This window comes from Delphinus delphis, chromosome 1 (assembly GCF_949987515.2).
Source record: "Delphinus delphis chromosome 1, mDelDel1.2, whole genome shotgun sequence".
Classification (NCBI taxonomy): Eukaryota; Metazoa; Chordata; class Mammalia; order Artiodactyla; family Delphinidae; genus Delphinus; species Delphinus delphis.
The window spans coordinates 45,743,563-45,767,519 of NC_082683.1; the positions used below are offsets into that span (position 1 = coordinate 45,743,563).

Below are 23,957 nucleotides of genomic sequence, written 5' to 3' on the forward strand. Positions count from 1 at the left end.
GAGCGCGGGAACTGCTTTCCAGCCCAATTAAGATTTGGGATTTTGTCCTCTCTCTGAGCGTAATCTGACGCCGTTTGGGGGTGGGGGTGGGGGTGGGGAGGGGGAGGGGGAGCGAGGCCGAAACCCGATCCTTCAGTCCGGGGGCTCCGTTAATATTTAATCAGGTAGGATCATCCGATAGGGCTCAGGTGGCGTGATCTCCCTGACCCTGGGCGTTGCGCACCCACACCCCGGAAGGTTTCCGCCGCGGCGTCGAGGCGCGCGCGGCTGCAGGCGGGCTCAGGCTCAGGTCGGGTCCGAGCCAGGAGGGGCGAGCCAGGAGGGGCGAGCCAGGCAGTGAGACGGCCCGGGGCCGGCAAGCGTCTCCTCGGCGCAGCCCCGAACCGGGAGGCCTGGAGCCCGGCCCAGCGCGCGTCCCCGCCGGGGCCCGAGTCCCGAGCTCGCATCGGGCTCCCCGCCGCGAGGCACAGGCGCTGCGGGTCTGGCCCGCGCGCCGCCCCCGGGTCTCCCCGCCCGACGCAAACCTCTCCTCTCCCCGCGATGGGTACGGGCAGCTCCCGGCGGCCGTGGTGGCCGCCGCTGCTGCTGCTCCTGCTGCTGCTCCTGGGACCCGCGGGCGCCCGCGCGCAGGAGGACGAAGACGGCGACTACGAGGAGCTGGTGCTCGCCTTCCGGTCGGAGGAGGACAGCTCGGCTGACACGGCCCAGAACGTGGCCACCGCCACCTTCCACCGCTGCGCAAAGGTGCGGACGCCGGGGTGGGAGGCGGGGGCGAACCCGCGCGGGGACCCGGGCGGTGGGCATATCCTCTCTGACCTCAGTGACACCCCACACCCCGGAAGGGAGGGGCTGGAGTGAAAGTCACTGGTTGGGGGGGCTTTGCTCACCCGAGGACGGGCTTGGCGCGGATCTTGGGGACTGCGGGCGCGGTGGTGGGGAGAACGGGCACGGCGGCTCTTTGGGGTGCGCTCTGCGGGGGAAAGGTGCACGGGGCTCGGAGACTGGTAGGCACCAGGTAGGACGAGCAGAGCACCTCCAGGATCGCCTGCTCAGATCCTGGACGTGCCTCACCACTGAGGCTCGGGTGGGTCAAGGCGCTAATGCCCGAAACGTGCTTAGAACGGCCCCGGGCAGAGAGGAGATATTAGTATGCGTCCTGACGCGGATCGGGAAATCTGGGTAGTGCAGACTGTGTGTGGGGAGTGTGGGAGGGGGTGGGCTTGGGGGTCTTGGGACGAGACGGCGCTACTGTGACGGGTGGAGCGGGAGAGAAGGCGAATGAATGATAGTGGCGGGAGGCAATTTCTTCATGACACAAAACTCACATTCTAGGATTGCATCTTTTTCAGCTGAAGAAAAGAATAAAACTGAAGGGGAGGGAACGGAGTTATTCTCCAGGCCCGTTGGGGTCCTTGGGCTTGTCTGGGAAGGGCTTGTTTGGTGCTCTCGGGAAAGAAGGAGCCTGGTAGCCGCAGCCCACTCAAACGCCGCCCAGAGTGGGTGGGGCGAGTTTCCTGAAGATGAAGGCCAGCGCCTGGCCGCTGGGCTATCGGAGCTCCTACCCAGGGTTGGGACTGCTGTTTCCCTCCAATTATAACCTTCCCAGGGCTCAACTGAGGTCCTGCTACCGGGCTTGGAGTCAGCTCTGGGGTTGAATCCTGGCTCCATCACTCACTAGCTGAGTGGTGCTTGGCAAGTCACTTAACCTCCGAGCCTCCATTTTCCTTATCTTTAAAAGGGAGGTGACAGTCCTTCCCGAGGGTTTGTTGTGAAGAGTCAGTGCTGGGCAGATGGAGGAATGAAGGGAAAGGGGCTCTGTTGCCCACATGAGTGACCTCCCCACCATGTGAGCCAATGAAGAGAGCACTGTAGGAGGTAGCTATTTACCTTGCTGCAGTGCGACCTCCCAGTTATGCCCTTTTTGCTCCAAACTGCAGCTCCCGGGGCAGAGGGGAAGTTCTAGGCTAATGGACATCTGGCCTGTGCTTCTGCCCCAGCTCCTCTGCCTGAGTGTGCTGGGTGCAGAGGGGTGTCAGGCCCTCAGTGTTGCCTGTGTCCTGTGTTAGTGGCAGGAGGGGAGGGACCTCTCTTCTTCAGTCTGGCTCTCACAGAAGAGTGAAGTTTACTCAGCTCATAGCACCTTCTTCCTTGTTCCCTGAGCCTTTCACCGTCTAGAAGGATGTTGATGGGTTGTGACAAGGTTGAGAAAGGGCGTTTCAAGTCACTGCCCCCAAATAACTATTCTAGAAGTAGTAAATACCCTATCCTGAGAGGTGAGTAAGCAGAGGCCGGACAACCAATTAAAACAGGTGCTTGAGGGTACTTCTTCCCCAGCGGAAGTTTGGAGCAAGAACCTCCAGAAGTTCATTTATTCATTCCTTCAATGGATATTTTGTAGAGATTGAATTTGTAATGAAAATATTTTTGGCAGGCAGAGAAAGATTTTAGACCAATCCTTTTATTTTATTCATGAGAAACTGAGACCCAGAGAGAGGGGTTTCACCCCCCTGATGCATTAGAACTAGGCTTCTAGGGCAAGTCTCCTTCCAGTGCACAAAGTGTCCTCCCAATTCATTAGGTTTTCATTTCACTGAGGGCATTTTAGATGGGCCTTTGAAGCATAAATAGGAGTTTAAATAAAAGTGGCAGGGGAATTTTATTCTAGGTGAAGGGGGTAGCATGAACAAAAGCTCAGACCTGGGAAAGCTAGAGGTGGAGAATAGGGAGCACATGTCCACAGTTCCTTATCTCCCTTCTGAAATGTAAAATGTTCTGAAACCCAAAAGGTTTCTTGTAATTTATTTTGTGGTAACCTGACCTGAACTGACATGAGGTTATTTATAAGTTATCCCACTGATGTAAATATTTATATTCCTATATTTTGCTGCATAGATTACAATGTGCTGCTCCAGACGCCTCTGAGCACCCTGATTGCCTATTACTACCTTTCTAAAGTCCAAATAAGTTCTGAATCTTGAAACCCATTTGACCCTAAGACTTTGGATGAAGGGTTGTAGACTGTATTCTACTCTGGTGCATGTACAGAGATGTGGGAGATTAGGCTACGGAGGTAGGTTGCAGCGGGGACCAAGGGGCAGCATGGAGTTTGGACTTTGTCAGGCTATGGGGAGCCACTGAAGATTCTTGAGCACAGTTGTGTCTGTTTGAGAGCAGTGGGAGCAGATAAGAGCTAAGAGCAAACAGATCTGCTCCTGTAGACCATGGCCTTGAGTCTTTTATCCCATGTGAGAAGTGTTGCCTTTGCTCACTCTATCCTCCCTTCTGTTTGCTAGATGCTTTACACAACTATGTCTCTTAGCCTTCCCAGCAGGCCTGTGTCATAGGTATTATGTTCCCCACACCACAGAGGAGATATCTGAGGTTCAGAGAGGTTGAGTGACTTGCCCATGGCCACATAGCCAGTAAATATTGAGGTTGGGATTCAGGCCATGGTTTTGGACTGCTTCCAGAGGGGGTCAGGGAGGTACTAGAACCGGGAGGAATTGATTGTTTCAGATTGAGACATGGGGAAGGGAGGTGTAATTAAGAAGGTCTTCGGCAGGAGGTGGCCTTCAGGCAGGACCTCCAAGGGTGGCCAGGCCTTGGTCGGCCCCACAGAGACTAGGTGCAGGTGCAGGCGGGAACCTGGTGTTGACTGTGGCCCATGGTTCCCGTTTTTGCCTGACTGTCAAGTATGAAAGTGTGGTATATGTTACGTTACTGCTAAGAGTTGGCTTCTATGTGGTTTGGGGGTCCTAATTGGGTGACTTCTCTTTATACTTCCTATACTCTATGGAGTTTCTTTTGCTGATGAAGCACTCACAGCACCCTTCTTCTTTTTTTAATGTCATCATGTCACTCCTCCTCACTGGGGGCCAGGACGCCTGGAGGCTGCCAGGCACCTACATGGTGGTGCTGAAGGAAGAGACCCACCGCTCGCAGACGGAGCGCACCGCCCGCCGCCTGCAGGCCCAGGCCGCCCACCGCGGCTACCTCACCAAGATCCTGCACGTCTTCCACGACCTTGTCCCCGGCTTCCTGGTGAAGATGAGCGGTGACCTGCTGGAGCTGGTGAGCTCCGTCTCTGGGCGGGCCACTTCCCGAAAGGGCTGGGCTGTCTCATGCATACAGGGCACTGTCCTGGGTGTGCCCATGGCTGACCATCGGGAGGCAGCAGTGTTCACAGAGCGCTTACTGAGTACCAAGCATAGTGGCTCCTGGCCTTCGGTACAGGATGCCCTTCAAGCCTGGCCATACCTCAATGGCACTTCATCTTCATCTGAGAGATGAGGAGACCAAGGTTCAGAAGGGACCACACAGAAAGCCAGAGGCAGAGCTGGGATCAGACCCAGTGGTCTGTCTTCTAGCTGTCTTTGTGTTGGTGAACTTGCTGCCTATGAGAACCCTATAGGAACAAGGCCTTATGACATTAGTGGGGCCAGAGTCATTTTATTAAAACATGACTCAAGGATCCAAAATTCCTTTGAAACTGATGCTATTCAGAAGGTTCCTCCTGTAGGACAGGGAGGCTGTTCCCCCTCCAGCCCGACCCTGATGCCACATCTTTGGTGCAGGGGCAGAACAGGCATGGGTAGTTGAGGACTTCTGGCCTCCCTTCTCCTCATCCTGGCCCTAGTGCTTTAAATGCATATCTTAAAAACCTTTCTTGGTGAGGTTCCCTGCGAAAGGGGGCTCCGCTTGAAGCGAGTTGATGGATGTAAGATTTGTAGCTTTAATAAAAAGGCAGAAGAGAATTTGGCAAATGCACCTTTAAAAACAAAACAAAACAAAAAACAACCCTTTCCTTGTTTTAGCCTCTGCTCCCTTCCTCCCAACACGCCCCCCTCCCCTGTCCTCCTAACTTGATGAGAACACATGGTTCCCATTTTCATACTGATTCTCCGCGTGGCTGGGGTGCTTCATAGCCTCCTGCAGACACTGAGACCCAGAACGGGACAGGGTCTTGCCTGAGGTCACACAACACATAACCGGCAAAACGAGAATCTAGGCCCAGGCCTCCTTGCTCCAATGTACTACTACTGCATAGTTTCATTCCATTCAGCATACAGTGGCTGAACAACTACAGTGTGTTAAGTCCTGTGGGGACAATGACATGGATTAGACAGGGTCCAATCCCTTAGTCTAATAGCGGAAACATCAAGTTAATGCCTTCGATCAGTCTGCTTATCCCATATTTAATGAGCACCTACTATGTGCTACAGACATGAGGATGGACCACCAGCCCTTTCCCTTGAGCTCACAGTTCAGAAAGAGAGACTGAGAAGTGATGGCCAGTCAGTTAAATGGGGGATGATATGCCCAGCACAGTGCGGGGGAAGGAATCAGATGCCCACAGAGCCAGATGGCACGCATGAGCCCCGAAGGCCAGGCAGTTTCTCGGAGGGGAGACACTGCTGATCTGCAGGCCACAGACATGTGCACTCAAGAGCTGGGCTTTGGCATCGCGCCAGCCTGGGGTCACGTACCCTTACTAGTTTGTCTAACCTTGGGCAATTTTCTTCACCCCCTGAGTCTCAGTCCCCAACCTGTAAGCTGGCATGAAAATAGGAACGGTTCTTGAAGGACTAAATGAGATCGTCAAGTATTTAAGCAGATGCTAAGCACAGAAACTCACGGAGGTGTGGACAGGTTAAGGAAGCCCACAGGGACACTGAGGCATCCAGGGATGAGTTTTCCTGACAAGTTGATGGGCGAGGAGAGGGAATAGTGTCTTCTCTGCCAGGTGGGAGCTGGAGCTGTGGAGCAGGGGCTGCCCCGGGGGAGCCGTGGTCACCAAAGGATGCAGCCACCGTGGGAACCTTGCAGCAAAACAGAGAGGGAGTGAAGACACCCTCTCATCCCCCAAAACTCCTTCTGGGCCTCCCTCTGGCTGATCCCAACCAGAAGTCACTGCAAGGAGGCCTGGGTGCTGCAGTCTGCAGGGTCAGCCTCCCCACGCCTTGCACGGTGGAGAAGGGTGGGAACCAGTCTTGGGGAAACAGAATGGCCAGTGAGGGCATCATGATCTGGGCATGGAGTCCAGCCTTCCCCGGGGCCTGGGCACTGCCTGGCTCCCCAGGTGGCATGTCAAATTCAGAATCCTTCCTAAAAGGCATCCTCTGTGCTGGCGGGTGCTGGGCTCCCCAACCTGAGCGAGGAAACCCCACACCAGGAGGGGACAGGTATGGGACTGGCATGTGACCCGGGACAGGCTTGATCAGGTAGGTGAAAGGCTGTGGCTACGGCTGCTGTCAGCCAAATGGCTTTTGAAGCCGAGCCCCACCTCTCTGCCTTCTGCAGGCCCTGACGTTGCCCCACGTCCAGTACATCGAGGAGGACTCCCTCGTCTTTGCCCAGAGTATCCCGTGGAACTTAGAGCGGATTCTCCCTGCGTGGCGCCAGGCGGATGAACACCACGCTCCTAGTAAGGGCCCCAAGCTCCCTGCGCCTCTTCATCCCAGCGGAGGCCACGTGCCGCTCTCTCCTCCCTGTCTACGGTCCTCACCTCCCAGGGGCATTAGAGCTCAGTACACTCTGCTGACCCCTTTTCTGTCCCATTCCACCCAATCCAGCCCCATGCCCTGCCTTCCTTCTGCCCCAGGTACGATGCAGAAGTCTGTTTCTTTAAATGAGCCCCTCTCCCACCTTCTAAGTTCACATTTGCCTCTTCTTGCAATTTGGCCCATCAGGCTGCACTCAGGTGGGGAGAGGGTAAACCTGACCTTGACACCCCCTAAGGCCCACAGGTCTGGGTGATCCCAGTGCCTTGAGGACAGGATTGGACCCCATACGGGACAGATAAGCCCTGTTTGCCATGCCCCCAGCTGGTCTCTGGTGTCCTGCCTTGCCCTGTGCCTCCCTTCAGCATCGCTAGGCTTCCTGGGGTCCCCTGCATGGGCTACTCTGTGTGTCCCCTCCAGGCCTCTCCCCCGACTCTTCCCTCTGCCTGGGGTGGCCTGGCCAGGAGGAGGAGAGGCCAAGGGAAGTGGCCTGGGTTTGGGCAGGGCCTTGTGGGGGGTGGAGGTGACATTTATTGAGCTGGGCAAGAAGGGAAAGACACCGGGTTTGGGGAGATCAGGGGTTTTGGCTGGCCCGTGTTCAGCCTGAGAAGCCCGCACGCAGCATGAGGTCTGGAGCTTAGCGGAAAGACGATGCAGGGATGCTCCAGGACTCAGCCAGACCTGGGGCTGCGTCCAGCCTCCGCCCGTTACTGGCTCACGTGGGGTTGGAGCCTCCCCTTCCTCGGCTGTGAAATGGGCACAGTAACCCCATCCTGTCCTCACAGGGTGTTGTGAGGCTGTTGATGTACAAATGCTTTGGGAACTGAAAGGCTAGGCGGGTTCTGAGTTGCTGTCATCGTGACAGACGGTAGACCTGGGGCCTCCCAGGGCTCGCGGCCAGGATGGGAGATGAGTAGGAAGTGTGGAGCATCAACCCCAGGGTTGGCAGCGGCAGAGGTGCGGGGCCTGGTCGGGCAGGGTGTGCTGACCGGTCTGGGCAGCCTGTGGCCAGGGAGGGGGTGCCCTTTGCAGGAAGAGCCTGCCTTTCCCCACCCCAGGCTGCTCCTTTCTAGGCAGAGACCCTAGAGACCCCACCTTCCACATCTGCGACTCAGGGACCTCCCGGAGCCGGCTAGTACGGGGAATGGGGAGGGGATGCTGTGCAGGGGGTTCCGGGGGACACCAAGCCAAGCAGGAGAGAGAGAAGGCCACAGCCCCTAAATTAGTTCCCTAGGGCTGCCCTAACGAAGTACCACACACCTGGTGGCTTAAAGCAATAGAAATGTACTCTCCAGTTGGAAGTAAAAGTGTCCGTGGGCCAAGCTCCTCCCAAAGGCTCTAGGGGAGCACCCTCCCTTGCCCCTTCCAGCTTCTGGTGGCTGCAGCGTTCCTCAGCTATGGCTGCATCACTCCTGTCCATGCCTCCTTCAGAGGATCTGCTCTGTGTATCTCTCCTCTTCTGTTTTTTTATGAGGACACATCAATGGATTTAAGGCCCATCGGGATAATCCAAGATGATTTCGTTTGGAGGTCATTAACAATCACATCTGCAAAGCCCCTTTTGCCAAATAAGGTCATGATCATAGGTCCTAGGGGTTAGAATGTGGACATACATTTTCTGGGGTGACCGTTGGACCCACTGCCCTCCCCCAGGCCAGAAGCAGACGTGCGATCCTTTCCTTCCCCACTGGGATGCCCATGGATTGCCTTACCCTCCTCCTGCGCCCAGTGGCTGTGAGAGGTGGGGGGGATGGAAGGCAGGAACATGGAGTCCATCAGGAGTCACAGAAGGACTTGGCTGGACGAGGCCCCCCGGGGGCTGTTGGGTCGGAGTGGGGCGGAGTGGGCACCATGCAGATGAGTGGAGAGTGGCGTACCCGGCCAGGAGCAGACCCTTCCTTCACAGAGAGGCCACCTGGCAAAGGGCTGACGAGCACAGGCTCTGGAGCCAGCTGCCATGCGCAAAACCAGACTTCAGCATTTTCAAGCTGTGTGAGCTTGAATGAGCCTCAGGTTCCTCTGCAAAAACGGGAGGTGATGACAGTCCTATGTGGGGGGCTGTGTTGGGGTTAATGCTCTTTATGCTGTAGCGAGCCTCCAGCCGTGTCTGGTATAGAGTGAGAGTGCTGTCATTTCAGCCCTCCCCCTCCTCTCCTTCCACGCCAGTGAGCTCTCGAGTAGCCACTCTGCTCCAGACACTGTGCTAGGTGCTGGGGACACAAAGACCAACAAGATGGACTTGGTCTCTGCCCGCACCCCCACCCCCCCGCCCCCCGCACTCCGCCCAGAGCTTCTAGTGCATGAAGGCTAATCCTTTGCTTACACAGATAGCTACATGACACCGGTAGTCTGGATGGGGTAGGAGCTACGAAGGAGTCTGGACAGCTGTGAATATGGAATCAGGAAAGGCTTCCTGGAGGAAGTGGCACTCAGCCAGGCCCTGCCGTGGGTATCATTAGCCCCACCAAGGGGAGCACGTCCAAGCAGAGAAGCAAACAAGGACAGAGGCCCTGAGGCAGGAAGGGGTGTGGCCTGCGGGGAAGAGGCAAGAGGGTCAGGGTCAGGGGCCTCCTGGGCAGAGATGAGAAGGAGAACTTGGCTGCCTTCCGAGCTTCTGAGGCGTGGCAGGGGCTGTCCTGCGGGAGAGAGAAAGCTCCCTGCTCTGGAGGGATGCAGGCAGGACTGGGCGCCCACCTGCCAGAGGCCGCAGAGCTCCCTGCACTGATTCAGAGGCTGTAAGAGGCCACTCGCAGGTCCCTTCGCGCTAAGTGATAACTCCTCTTGAGGCCGCTTTTCCCCTCTGGAGAATCTGAACTGACCCAACTAGAAATGATGAAGTGTAGGTGGTAGGCTTTTGGTGAACTTCCAATACTGCTGTTTTCTCTGAGGCTGTAACTTGTGTCAGTTGGAACCAGCCACCGTTGAGCCGTCCTGGCACCTGGTGGAGTGGAGAAAGCATGGGCTTGGAGCCAGGAGGCCCAGGTCCACGCATCCTCCTTGAGCCTCGGTTTCCTCTCTGTGAAATGAGCTGACCTGCTCAGATGGCCATACAGGCCTGTTATTCTCCTTTTACTTGTCAAATCCTGTTCTGTCTTTAAGTTCTGTGGCCTCAGGTTTGGGGAGCTGTGAAAAATTTTAAGTAGGGGCTTGGCATAGATTTTCCCATTGTATTTGTTAGTTTCGAGTGTTCATATTGTTATTTCATATTAATATTAATATTATGGAGCCAGACGACTTGGTTCTCTTGCTGGTTCCACCATCACCAGCTATGTGACCTTGGACAGTTACTTACCCTCTCTGTGCCTCACATTCCTTGTTTGTGATAGAAAGATATAAAAGTATGTAGCTGGAGAGGATTTTCTGAGTTGACGTATGTAAGGTGCTTAGAGCAGCGCCTGAGACATGGTAAACAATTTATATGTGTTAACTATTACGTTAACCTCACGGTTATTCTTTCCTTTCGAACAAACCTCACCTTGGAAAGCTGGAGGTGGCCTGGTGGAGGTATATCTCTTAGACACCAGTATCCAAAGTGGCCACCGGGAAATTGAGGGCAGGGTGGTAGTCACTGACTTCGAGAACGTGCCCGAAGAGGATGGGACACGCTTCCACAGACAGGTGAGCATGGCCCTCATCCCCGACCTGGAGTTGATGGTACCCCCGGAGTGCCACAGCCGCACCCCCGCTGGCCTCCGCAGCTGTCACTGCCCCTGCCGTCAGTTGTGGGTGGGGACGTCTGTCCGGTCACTCCCTGATATTATTACAGGGTGGATGAGCTTTCTCACTCAGGTCTTGTATTGATCGAGCAGGCGAACAAGTGTGACAGCCACGGCACCCACTTGGCAGGGGTGGTCAGTGGCCGGGATGCTGGCGTGGCCAAGGGCTCCAGCCTGCGCAGCCTGCGTGTTCTCAACTGCCAAGGGAAGGGCACGGTGAGCAGCACACTCACAGGTGAGTGACGGCTCCGGGCGTGCTGTCTCTGCATCCAGACCCGGCACGGGACGGGGCTTCAGCCCAGAGAGAACTGACTCCTGACCGACGAGACCAAGGCAGCCTCTGCCCCAGAGGCAGAGTCCCAGAGTGTCAGAGTGGGCAGGGCCCCCAGGGGGCATGTGTGCCGATGGAGAAACTGAGGCCCAGAGAGGGGCAGGGCTCAGCCCAGGCAGGTCCTGCAGCTTGGACCCCTAGTCAGTGGTCTTTCTACAGTTTCACACTGCTCCCCTTTCCAGATCTTTTAAAATAGTTGCGTCTCTTGCCATGTTACTTTAGATTTGGATGTACCCTCGAGGTGATCTAAGCAAACTTTCCCCATCTTCTGCTTAACACGGGGGGACTCACTCCTCGTGAATGATTGGAGCCCAGGTTGGGTAGACCTGGTAGAGGAACTGGCAGAAGACTTTTTCCAGACTCTTGCATCCATCCAGTCACCTCTGGCAAGGTCCAGCTTAGAGCTAGGACCCTGGGAGGCCTGTGGACAGAGAAGAGGCTGGGAATTCTCACTTACTGAGTCCCTCCTGTGGCCAGACCTTGAGCAAAGGACTTTGTACTCCATACCCTGAGGGTGGTATTGTGAGCCTGTTAAACAGTTGAGAAAATCAGCCCAGAGAGGGGAAGTGACTTTCCCAGGGTCACACAGCCAGAGCCAGTGGCCTCGCTGGGGAAGGTGCTGGCTCTGAGTTTGACCCCACTGTAAGCGCCCAGACCCCTGTGTCAGACGCTGGCCTCTGAGCTGGCAGAGGTAGTCATAGGCCTTTTTGAAGGGCTGGGAAGGGCTGGTGGTGCCTGCCTTGTGCTTGGTGAGTGAGCTCTGCCCTAATTCTTTGCAGTTTAGTGCACAGGTTTTTGTTTGTTTAATTAATTAATTTTTGGCTGCATTGGGTCTTCATTGATGTGCGCGGCCTTTCTCTAGTTGCGGCGAGCGGGGACTACTCTTCGTTGCGGTGCGCGGACTTCTCATTGTGGTGGCTTCTCTTGTTGCAGAGCATGGGCTCTAGGCGCGTGGGCTTCAGTAGTTGTGGTACTCTGGCTCAGTAGTTGTGGCTCGCAGGCTCTAGAGCACAGGCTCAGTAGGTGTGGCATGTGGGCTTGGTTACTCCGTGGCATATGGGATCTTCCCGGACCAGGGCTTGAACCTGTGTTCCCTGCATTGGCAGGAGGATTCTTAACCACTGTGCCACCAGGGAAGCCCTAGAGCACAGGTTTTGATGTTTGGTTTTAAAGGCAAGAATCAATAATCCCCTGCCCTATCAGGTGACCCTTCCTTCCTGTCCCACCCCTTTATCCACTGACCTCAGCTCAGCAGGCCAATTCCCAAAGGTCAGTGTGCAGAGGAGGGGAGGCCCGCTTGTGCCCTGAAAGGCCTTCCACAGGCCTGGCGCCCTGGGCTTGGCGGGTTTTCCGGGGAAGAAGTCCCCGCTTTGGGAAAGGCCCCTAGCACGTTACCTGGAGCAGAGCAGGGGCTCCACGAACAGTAGCTTTTACTTTCGTGGTCACCGCCGGTCTCCTCTGTAAGCAGATTGTTGAGGTAAAGTGTGTCAAGTCCGAGCACAGAAACATACATACAGTTAATGAATGGCAGCTGTAGTCGTGCTTATTCCTCACCTCCACTCCTACTTCTGCTCTGCCCCTCCTGGTGTGAGGGGCAGCTGTCTCCTCCTAAGAGGAGCCTGGCTATGGGACCCCAACTCCCACCTCTGCTGCAGCCCTGGGGACCTCCCAGAGGTCCAGATCCAGAAGGTTCTGAGAGGTCAGCTGGCCACACCCCCATCTGACGGGGCAGGAGCCGGAGCCTGAGAGGAGAAGCTGTCAGCTCCGGGTCCCCTGGCACGTGAGGGCCAGAGCTGGTGTTAGAACCCAGGTCTCCACTGGGCCTGGGCTCCAGGCTGCACACTCGGCTCTGGGGCGGGGGAGTGCAGCCGGGGTCAAGGCATGACACTCCCCCCGAGGGGGCAGGGTTATCAAGTCCCCCCCCCCACCCCCCTCTAGCTCCAGGGCGAGGAGTCTTTTGATCCTTGACACAGTCCGAGCAGCAGTGCACCCTTTCACACAGGGGAGGGCAGGGTCCCACAGCTGCGAGTGGGCAGTGTGGACTCACTGGAGTGTGTGTGTCTGTGTGGCGGGAGAGGATTACTGTGCACCAGCCCTCAGAGGATGGCAGCGAGGCTTGTGAAGGTCAGAGGCAGGGCAAAGGGGGCCCTTCCTGTTCCTCGGAGAAGCTTACTCATCCTCTTGGTGCCTCAGTTTCCCGGAAAGGGAAAATAATGGTAAGGTTACTGTGAGGACTGTGTAAATTCCCATAGTCAGGCCCTTAGAAGGAGCCTGGTGCGCATACGTGTTTGGGAGTTGGCTGGTTTTCTAAGTGCTGCTGCTGTGAACATGCTTCCCGTGTGTATTAGTCAGGGTTGTCCAGAGACACAAAACCAACAGGATGTGTGTATATTTATATTTATACATACATACGTATACCACATATGGGCGATGTAGCTTAAGGAACTGGCTCATATATTGTGGGGCTGGCTGAAATCTGCAGGGCAGGCTGGCAGGCTGGCAATTCTGGCAGGAGTTGATGCCGCCGTCTTGAGTCTGAAGGCAGTGTGCACACAGGTTTCCTTCCTCCTTGGGGGACCTCCATCTTTTCTCTCAAGGCCTTCAACTGATTGGACGAGGCCCACCCCCATTATGGAGGGTAATCTGCTTTACTCAAAGTACTGATGTAAACATTAATCACATCCACAAAGTACTTTCACAGCAACACTTAGACCTATGTCTGAGCAAACACCTGTAGCCTCGCCAAGTCGACATGTAAAATTAACCCTTACGGGGGCCTCGGGGGCGGGGGTGGGGAGGGGGAGCGTGCCTCCTCATGGGTGACCTTGGCTTTGTCCTCTCAGGCCTGGAGTTTATTCGGAAGAGCCAGCTGGCCCAGCCGGCGGGCCGGTTGGTAGTGCTGCTGCCCCTGGCGGGTGGGCACAGCCCGGCCCTCAACGCCGCCTGCCAGCAGCTGGCCGGGACGGGGGCAGTGCTGGTGGCCGCTGCCGGCAACTTCAGGGATGACGCCTGTCTCTATTCCCCGGCCTCAGCTCCCGAGGTGGGTGCTCCCGAAGGGAGGGGAAGGTGGCAGGGGGGCCCCTGGGGGCTTCACGGGGGGTGCTCCTGAACTGGCCTGGCTTTGGAAGGACGTGTCAGAGACTGCCAGGGCCGACCTGGGCAGAGCAGGGGCTTGAACCTCCACCATCCCAGACTATGAACAGTGCCAGCCTCAACTCTCCCCTCCCCCAGTGCAGCTCCAACCCCACGCCCTGGCCCCTCTCCCTCCGAATGTCTCGTGACTCCCCCGGCCCCTTCTCCCCAATCCCATCACCTCCGTCCATCTGCTGTCCCCTGGATTGACACCATAGCTCCCTCTGCTTTCTCCCGGCCTCCCTCTCCCAGTCCACTCGGTAAGGGCCCCCCCCGCCCCGCAAGGCCCCCTGAGGCCCTGCATTGGTGTGTCCCAGGGGAGCTACATGAGCACAGAGATGACGCTTCTCAGCTTCAGAGGTTGACCCAGGGGGTCCAACGCCCGTCCATTCCTCTAACATGCAAGGGCACCTACTGGCGGTGTGGGCACTGGGGGGACTAAGGGGAAGGAATCTCGTCCCACTTCAAAGATATCATAGTCTGGGGGGTGGGTGTTGGGGTCAGGGGCAGGTGGGGGGCACACGTGTGAGCCTGACAGTGATGGATAACCTTCCCTGGCAGCCGAATTTAAAATCGCACAAAGCAGACTAAACCCAGCAGGTCTTCTCCACCTTGCCGGCTCTGCTTTCCTCCTTAGCACTTATAACCACCTAATGTGTTGCATTGTTTACTGTTTGTTTACTGTCTGGGTCCCTCCCTAGAATGGAAGCACCTCGGGGACTTCGGGAATGGTGCCTGGCATATGGTAGGGACAGAGGGCAGCGCCAGGGCCGGGTGGGGCAGAGAGTGCCAGAGCTCTGCCTGGAGAGTCAGATTTCCCTCAGGAGGGGATATTTGAACGGGCCAAACAGGTATACAGGAGTTGGCCAGCCCAGTTGGCAAGGTCTCAGTCTCCCTACATCCTCTCCTTGACTCCCCTCTCTGCCATCCACTCTCTCACCTCCCCAGGTCATTACTGTTGGGGCCACCAATGCCCAGGACCAGCCGGTGACCCTGGGGGTCCTGGGGACCAACTTTGGCCGCTGCGTGGACCTCTTTGCCCCAGGGGACGACATCATTGGTGCCTCCAGTGACTGCAGCACCTGCTTCACATCACAGAGTGGGACGTCACAGGCTGCCGCCCATGTGGCTGGTGAGTAGCTGCCCCATCGCCTTAGCCATCATGATGCTGACAGCCCCTTTGGCAGGCAGGGTCTGCACCAGGACCACGTGTGCCAGGCTCTGTGTTGGGTATGGGGGAGTAAAGACGAGTCAGACTGATGGTGCCCTCAAGGACGCTCAGTCTGATGGGGGAGGCAGGTGCACAAACGGAGTTAGCCAGGGCTGTGTGGAAGGGAGAGGCGCCTGACCAGGCTAAAGGTCAGGGAAGACTTCCTGGAGGAGGGCCGTTTCATCTGGGGTTTGGTGGATGAATAAGAGTTTACCTGGCAAACAAAACAGCCATCGCCAAGGCTCGGAGGTGCGAGAGCAGGATGTAAGTCTTGCTCTGGCCATCTTTTAGCACGGGATCGCAGGTGGTTTAACTTCTAAAGAACAGCTTGGTGTGTCTGTGTGTGTGCGCACGCTCATGTGTGCACCAGGAGAGGAGTCCCAGGTCGGGAAGGAGGGCCAGGCCACCACCATCTCTCACCGCCTGCCCCACGACCAGGCATTGTGGCTAGGATGCTGACTGCCGAGCCGGAGCTCCCCCTGGCTGAACTGAGGCAGAGGCTGATCCGTTTCTCTGCCAAAGACGTCATCAATGAGGCCTGGTTCCCCGAGGACCAGCGGGTGCTGACCCCCAACCTGGTGGCTACACTACCCCCCAGCACCTATGGAGCAGGTCAGCAGGAGGGCAGGGCGGGCAGAATCCAGACTGGGGCTTGGGAGGTCTCAGGGCATCTGTGTGGCCTGGGCAACCTTGTCCCTCCCCCATCTGTGGAGGGAGGATTCGGCCACCAGCTCCTAGACACTGGGGGAGATTGAGTAGGACGGGCTCCAAAGGGGCTTTGCAAGGGCTTTCGTGACCGGTTTTAATGGGAGAATGGATCACATTCCTTAAGGCCCCTCTCCCCCACCAGGAGCCAAAGATCTGGAGCCCTCTGTGAGCAGAGCCCTGACGGAGGCTCCCTCCCCAGCCACCCCTCCTCACCCCAGGGCCTCGTTGCAGGTGGGCAGCTGTTCTGCAGGACCGTGTGGTCGGCGCACTCGGGGCCCACGCGGATGGCCACGGCCGAGGCCCGCTGTGCTGCCCCTGAGGAGCTGCTGGGCTGCTCTAGCTTCTCCAGGAGCGGGAAGCGGCGGGGCGAGCGCATTGAGGTGACCTGTATCCTCCCGTCGGAGCGTGAAGTGGGGTTCTCGCTTCCAGGCCCAGATCTGCCTCAGCCCCATCCTCCCCTGAACTCCAGCGCCCGTCTGCAAGTTAAAGTCGAACGGGGCGTATCTCAGTCACGCGGTTTGGGTGCTGCAAGAGGGAGGCACACGGAGGGTTCCCGGGAGACCCTGCAGGATGAGACTGGATGGATTCCCGTGCCCGCCTCGTGGGAGGGGAGGGCCGAGTGTGTGCCAGGGATTCACTGCCTCGGGGGAGGGGAGGGCCAGACGTATGCCAGGGATTCGCTGCCTCTGGACGCAGTGGTCTCCAGGGCCCTTTTCACTCAGATGTTCCACGGTTCTGGCAGTTGAGAAATCTCAAAGCAGCAGAAGGGGGACTTGATGGGAAGGCTGCAGAGCCTGGCGGAGATGCCATCTGGCTGCAGGGTTTTGGTGGAAGGGCAGTGCCTAGGCCAGGAGGACAAGGGGCGGGCAGGCGTTTCTGTCTGGGAGCCGGTGTCTGGGAGTGTGCTTGACTGTGCGCCCTCCTGCACTTGAGTGCACGTGGGAGAGGCTGAGAGTGGGTCAGGGCTGAGCAGGCCAGGTCCATGCTCTGGAGTCTTAGGTTTCCCTGTATCTGCATTTTTTTTTTGCGTGCGCGGTACGCGGGCCTCTCACTGTTGTGGCCTCTCCCGTTGCGGAGCACAGGGACGCACAGGCTCAGCGGCCATGGCTCACGGGCCCAGCCGCTCCGCGGCATGTGGGATCCTCCCGGACCGGGGCACGAACCCATGTCCCCTGCATCGGCAGGCGGACTCTCAACCACTGCGCCACCAGGGCAGCCCCCTGTATCTGCATTTTGAAGTCACTCTCAGTGTCCAGAAGAACTTTATAACACCCAGAACTGCCCATCTGCGGAACCGTCTGCCTTGGGTGGAAGCGAGCTCCTTGTCCTCAGGGGCCGGCTGGCCCCTCGCGAGGCCATCGGAGACGTTTCAGGGGGCTGGGACCAGGCGCCCGAGTCAGCTCCCTCCAGCCCCCCTCATCCTGTGTTTCGAAGCCTTTTCTAAAGCAGGTTCCTCTTTCTGTCTTTGGCTCTCAGGCCCGAGGGGGCAGGCGCGTCTGCCTGGCCCACAACGCGTTTGGGGGTGAGGGTGTCTACGCAGTTGCCAGGTGCTGCCTGCTGCCCCGGGCCAACTGCCGTGTCCACACGGCTCCGCCAGCTGGAGCCGGAGTGCAGACCCAGGCCCGCTGCCCCCAGCGGGGCCAAGTCCTCACAGGTAGGCGGCTGGGCCCACCCCGGGGCGAGGAGGCGTCTCTGGCTCCTGGTGCACCTGCCCCCACCCGGCTGGTCCCACGTTGGAGCCCGACGGCCTGGTGTGAAGGCCAGTGCTACCCTTCCCATCCCTGTGACCCTGGGCAAGCACCTCATCTGTCTCCGTCTCAGCCTCCTCCTCCCTAAGAGGGGCGGCGGCAGTTCCTGCTTCACTGGGTTGCTATGAAATGAGTAACACCTAGAGCACCAGGGCTGGGGCATCGTAGGCATTTCCCCACAGGCAGTGCATTGCATGAGGGGCAGTTTAGGGAGTGGATCCGAAAGTGGAGCTGACCTTGGTTTAATCCTGGCTCTGCCAGTCGTCCGCTGTGTGACCTATGCAAGTTACTTAACTTCTCTGTGCCTCAGCAATAGAATGAGGATGATGGGTGCTAAGCATTTAGCTTGGTGCTAGGACAACATAAGTGCTAGCTATCCTGGTTATCATCCATTGCTTTAGAATCCATTCTCTGATATAGGTAACTGTGGATGGGCCACCTTGTGTCAAAAACATGCCCTGGGTAGGTAGCAGGAAGTCGCAGGTAGGGACCTTGTGGGGGATCCAGGGATGGTGCCCCTCAGATCGGGAGGGGGCTGAGCTGTCCTGCTTGGAGGGTGCATGGGATGTCCTGGGGAGCGTTTGGGGAGAGGGCAGGTAGTGGGCCTGGAATAACTGGTTCAGGAGTTGATTCTTCATCGAGTATGTACTGGGGAGCCACTGAAGTTTGAGGAGGGTGACAAGGGCGAGTGACGAATTAGGAGCTGGCTCTAGGAGGAGCAGCTGGTGATGGCTTTGCAGGGGAAAGATGAGCCCAGTCAGGTGGAGAGGCTGGGACAGGTCCAGCAGGCCACTGGACATCTTATTGGGGTCCTGGCTTGGTGGGAAGTCCACCGTGTTCTGATGGCTTGCCCCTTTGGCAACGCCCAGCAGATGAACTGCAGGGCACGTGCCAGTTCGAAGACATCGGAGTCATAGAACCCACTACCTATGAAGCACGTCCAAAAGAGTCCCACTTTACAGCGAAGGGAACCGCACCCTGACATGCTGAGTGACTTCCCCAAGGCCGTGCAGCTAACACACGGGCATTCCAGTGACCATGACCCTAACACGTGCAGAGCCCTTGCCCGGTGCCAGACGCTGTGCTGGGCTCCGCGTGCATGTCCTCACTTCACCCTTGCAGCCTCCCTTTTCCTTTTACAGAGGGAAACTGAGGCTTGCTATAGCCTAGAAACACCCTCTGAGGTCTCGTAGCCAGGGGTTATGCCTGACTCCCAAGCTCTGGAGGGAGGCCCATGTCTCCCAGAGAGACATCAAGCTCACCCCTGAACTTCTGCCTGGGTGGCTGGGTTATGGGGAGGAATACCATTTCCTGGTCTAGCATCTCAGGCCTTGGAGCCCCCTCCCCATGTCGGGGTGGAGAGGAGATGATGTTTTCCCTGAGACACTGAGGCCCAGAGAGGTTGTATGGCTTTCCTAAGGTCACACAGCAGGCCAGCAGCAAGGTTGAGCTGAGAACCCAAGAGTCCTGCCGCTCAGGCTAGTAGTGCCTTTTTCCTGCCGAGACTTGTTTCTGTGTTTCCCAGCTCCAGACTCAGACTCTAAAAAGATGGAGACTGAATGGGGTGGGGAGGAGAGACAGAGGGGCCCTTAGCATCCAGGTGTTTGAGCCGGCCCTCCTCTTCCCCAGGCTGCAGCTCCCACTGGGAGGTGGAGGACCTTGGCACCCCCAGGCGGCCTGTGCTGAGGCCACGGGGTCAGCCCGACCAGTGTGTCGGCCACAAGGAGGCCAGCATCCACGCTTCCTGCTGTCATGCGCCGGGTCTGGAGTGCAAAGTCAGGGAGCACGGGATCCCGGGCCCTGCAGAGAAGGTGAAGGGGCTTGGGGGGTTGGGACGGGAGCCAGACGCCGCGTGGGTTGGCACGTGTCCATCCTGTGCAGCTTTTCTGGGTCAGTGTTTGTGTCACCACCATACCCTCACATATCTGGGGAGTAGCTTGTGGGGTGGGTGCTGTCAGCAGCTTTTGCAGTTGTGTGGACATCACGTGTGTGTGTGTGCGTGTGTGTGTGCCGCTGGGCCAGTTTTTACTTTTGTCCAGCTTAGTGAGATCTGCTGTTGGGGCATGCTTCCCTCGCTTCGGAAGAATATGTGTAAATATGGCATAAGAAAAGCAGTCCACACACATTCACTGATTAATCCACTTAACACATCTGCTGGGAGGATGACTCAGCCATGACCCAGAGGACGGGACACCTGAGCTGAGCGCTGCAGGTGGAGGAGAGGCTAGCGGGGCCAGCGAGGTGAGGAAGGGCTTGCAGAGAGGGGAGGCACGCTGGGGGACTGGGGCGTGAGAGGCCCTCAGAAGCTGCCAGCGCAGACCCGCAACCTCCCTACGGCTTCTCTCTAAGTCTCCTTTTAAAAGCCACAGGGAGCTTCTTAAAAGGAAGCCCTGGGGAGTCCACTCTCCTGCCTCAGAGAGGTTTTTAAGAACAAGTCTGTAGTGATTGTGGTCTGGATGCTGCATTGCTCGAGGACAAGGACTGTCTTGGGTCCACTTGCTCAGCATGTATTGAGGCCTCTGGCATTCCAGGCACCATTCCAGGCGGTGGAGATACAAACCTGACAAGTTCTCCTGGGGTGTCTTTTCTAGTGGGATGACAGTAAACGAATGAGTAGTATTACAGAGTACTTAGAAGATGCTGTGGAGAAAAGTAAGGCAGGGAAGAGAATGGGGAGGGGAAGTTCAGGAGAGGCCTCGCTAAGAAGGTGGGGGACAGGACAGGGAACAGTGTTCCAGGCAGAGGGAACAGTCGCGGCAAAGGAGCACCAGGAACAGCCAGAGGGCCAGTGAGGTGGGCACTGAGTGAGGGGGGGAACCAGAGACAGGGCTCAGGTGGGGCCTGAGGGCCACAGTAGGGACTTTGGTTTTTGCTCCAGTGAGCTGGGAGCCACTCAGCGTTCTGAGCCTGGGGTGGGGGGAGGGGAACGGGTATCTGACCTGGGTGTGAGCGGGTTCGTTCTGGCCCCTGTGCCATGAAGACTGCAGGGAAGGGGGCAGAAGCAGGGAGGCCTGCTGTAGGCAGGTGGACAGCTACGGTGACTGTCCAGGCCCGGGGGGCGGGGGCTCGGCCAGGGCAGGAGCACGGAGGATGCTAGGGCCTGAAGGAGGAGCCCACAGACCTGAGGGACTGGACGTGGTGGGAGCAGCGGAGGGGGCAGTCCAGGCTTTGCTTTGCCGCTGGCCGGGATGGGGAGGGCTGTGGGAAGCATGGTGTCGGGGGAAGATGAGTCTGTGTTGGCACGGCAGACACCAGCCTGTGCCCTCCCGGCCTGGCTCACAGTGTGCCGGGCCATACGTGCGCTTTCTTTCGTCCCCTGTCCCTGGCAGGTCACTGTGGACTGCGAGGGAGGCTGGACGCTGACCAGCTGCGGGACCCTCCCCGGGGCCTGGCCCGCGCTGGGGGCCTACGCGGTGGACAACACGTGTGTGGTGAGGGGCCGGGACATCGGAGCAGGAGGCAGGACGGGCGAGGAGGCCACCGTAGCCATCGCCATCTGCTGCCGGAGCCGGCCCTCAGGGGAGCAGGCCTCCCAGGAGGCCCAGTGACTGCCCTGCTCGGGACGCATGCATGGGGAAGGGGCCAGGGCCTGGGGGCCGTGGTCCCAGGCCTCGGCTGGGCTTTGAAGTGCTTCCTCCTTCCCCCTTCCTCAGCCTGGACCCCAGGGAAGAGGATACCTCTTGCTTCTGGAGCTCTCGCGCTGGCACTCGGGGTGCGCCGGCTCCCCACCTGGGAGAACCCCAGCTCTCGGCCTGGATCACCCCTTCCCAGGCCTGAGCTGCATGGGAGGCTGAGTGAGTAGGGCTGCAGGTGCCGGGCAGTCCCTCCCTCGCTGTGGGGCTGGGTCCACATGCCACCATTAACGCTGGTCAGGCTGTGCCCAGCTTCCTGCCAGCTGCTCCCAAGATGCCAACACTGTGGGTAGAATTACTTTTATTGAGCAGTCAGTCTTCAGGCCTCCGTGCAGGAGGTGGTCATTCTCCTGTGGGTAGGCAGGGAGGCGCTTGAGGGCTGGAAGGGGCCAAATATTGGTCAGGGGAAGTGAAAGGTGGAGATGGCCCCTCATCTCCTGCCCGCTTTAGGGACGCCCTGTTGGGCTCCCGAATTAGTGGAGGATCAGTTTTCCATGCCTCTGGGGGTGCAGGGTGGCACTGACAAGGGGTGACGCTTCCCCACATGTGGCCAACGTTTTCAAAGTGTCCAAAGGGCTTCTCCACCCACCTTCTCACAAAAGTTTCAGAGTAGCCCTGGGGCAAAGGCAGGGCCTATATTCATACCCATTGGATAGATGAGGATGTTGAGGCCCGAAGCACGAGCCCAGGGTCAGATGCCAAGATGCCTTGGTTCAAGTCCTTGCTCTTTAGAGAGATCTCCATCAGTTCGGTGATCTCCACCGGCCCTCCCAGTCCTGCTGTTAAGACTCACCTCCCGAAGACAGCTTGTTGACAAAATTCCTAGCTCTTGTACCCACCAGCGGCATGACGGATGCAGCCAGATGTGTCCCAGGTGATCACGAGGCCGTGCCTTTGTTTCTCCCAGCTGCCCTCACCTGGCCTGGTCCCGGCTTTGCAGTCCACCTGGCATCAGCCTGCAGGGGGACATCACCCCAGGGATGACTCTTCAGTTCCCAGTGGAGGGCCACGTGCTCCATCCACCCTCTCACCCAGTCCTCACACCTACCCTGCACAGTACACACTGTCATCCCCACTTCAGAGGGAAATTGGGAACCAGGGGTGGGGGTTGGGTGCCCGCCATTCACACAGCCAAGAAGTGAGGTGGTACCAGGGTATAAACCCAGATATGTCCCTAAAGCCAAGGCTCTTTTTGCTGCACCAGGTTGGGCCCCCCATCTTTATAATAACAGAGGCTCATTAGGGAACACAGACCTGGGGTAGCCCTGTGAGCAAGGACAGAAAACTGGGCAAAAGGCACTGGCCGATTCACGGGGACCTGAGTGGAGAGGGCTTTGGAGGGATGCAGGGACGGAGGGGGAAGGGGAGAAGGGGGAGGTGCAACTCTCCCTCCTTGAGCTCCCCTACCCCCAGCCCCACCCAAGCAAACAAGCACGCATTTATCTTTCTGGTCTGTTTGTCAACAACTCTCTGCTGCCTTTTTACAGCAAGCAGCTTTTCTAGATCTCTGTTTTGCTTTTGTAACTTGAAGATATTTATTCTGGGTTTTGTAGCATTTTTATTATACAGTGACTTTTTAAAATAAAAACAACTTGTCATGACTCTTGCCTGAGTTTGACCGTCTAGGATGAGGCCTTGCTTACACCAGATGCCTGATAACCGTCTGTGGGGTGGTTGAGTAAATCAAGCCTTTGAGGAGCGTCTGTATTTTGAGTACAAGTACTTGAGTACTCATGCCCGTCCTGGGATAAAATCAGCGTCTTCCTCTCGCTTCCGAGTCCCCCCAGCAACCAGGGCTCCCCCTCCTTGGCAACTTCTGCCCCACAATGTTGTAGACGCGTGGGGCGCCCGTGTCCTTTCCATTCTCCTCTCCCAGCACCTGGCACAGGGCCTGGTGCAGAGTCAATGTTTATGGTATACGTTAATTATACGAGTGGCTGAGGCTTCTATAGTGAGTATCATGTCCATGGTCATTTTTCATGATTTGAAATTAAGAACAGCCTCGGGACTTTGCACCTGGCCAAGTATAACCATCCCATGCAATGCGGCCCCCCCCCCCGGCCCCCAGCCCCACTCTGAGGCTGGCAAGCGTAGCTGTCTTAAGCAAGGCCTAGCTCTCAACAGCCCATGTTATAAGTGATCAGGGAATCGGCCTGCAAAAGCAAAAATCCTCTCAAACTCTATTTGCTGACAATTTAGTGTCATGGAACGCGTTCAAGAGCGGCCAGCTGCTAAGGGCCTGACTGCCAGCAGGCATTTGTGTAAGTGGGCCCACTGGCACCCCTCGCCCACCACCCGAGAGTCGGGGGTCAGTTTCTTAGCTGTCCACGCCCGGATGGCTCCAAGATCTGAGAAAAGGGAACGACTGTTCTTGCAGAGGTTGGCAGCTGGTCACCGGGAGTTGGGGAGGAATGGGTGTGGACCGCAGGAGAAAAGTCTGGAGCAGCAAACACCCCAGGAGAGGGGAACCATGTGGGCAAACGCAGGACCTTAGGGGTGAGGCTGAGACCTGCGGGGTCCAGCAAGAAATCCAGCTTGACCAGGGACGTGATTTATGCTGGGGACCACTGGGAGACCTGAAAGCTATGGGGGAGATGTCTACAGGCCACTGGTCTGAGTTTAGCACATCCTTATCCAGCTTTGCAAATGAATCCTGAAATGGTCAGGGTATCCAGAGGAGGAAACAGTAAAAGGCTTAGAAAAAGAGCCACCGCCCCTCATTATTGAAGAGTGGACCTTATTCACACCGTCAGTGCAAAGTACAAAAAGGAGGGCTTCCCTGGTGGCGCAGTGGTTGAGAGTCCGCCTGCCGATGCAGGGGACACGGGTTCGTGCCCCGGTCCGGGAAGATCCCACATGCCGCGGAGTGGCTGGGCCCGTGAGCCATGGCCGCTGAGCCTGTGCGAGGCGCGCATACCGCAAAAAAAAAAAAAAGAATCAGCACCATTTCCCACCAGGTCACTGGCCCTGGCACCCCTTC

General features: G+C 57.4%; 1 protein-coding gene across 2 annotated transcripts; it reads left to right on the forward strand.

Annotated features, from left to right (window-relative positions):
• Nucleotides 1–191: 191 nt before the first annotated feature.
• Nucleotides 192–22,578, forward strand: PCSK9 (proprotein convertase subtilisin/kexin type 9). Of its 2 annotated transcripts, none has more exons than XM_060022647.1 (12): nt 192–744; nt 3,880–4,071; nt 6,301–6,424; nt 9,985–10,118; nt 10,310–10,451; nt 13,391–13,587; nt 14,628–14,811; nt 15,328–15,501; nt 15,829–15,977; nt 17,032–17,251; nt 18,975–19,156; nt 20,675–22,578. In XM_060022647.1, the coding sequence occupies exons 1-12, from the start codon at nt 541–543 to the stop codon at nt 20,891–20,893; spliced, it is 2,121 nt and encodes a 706-aa protein (XP_059878630.1). In that variant the 5' UTR covers nt 192–540; the 3' UTR covers nt 20,894–22,578. The 2 variants fall into 2 exon arrangements, with proteins under 2 accessions (XP_059878630.1, XP_059878620.1); XM_060022637.1 differs by having other exon boundaries at nt 17,074–17,251.
• Nucleotides 22,579–23,957: the final 1,379 nt, after the last annotated feature.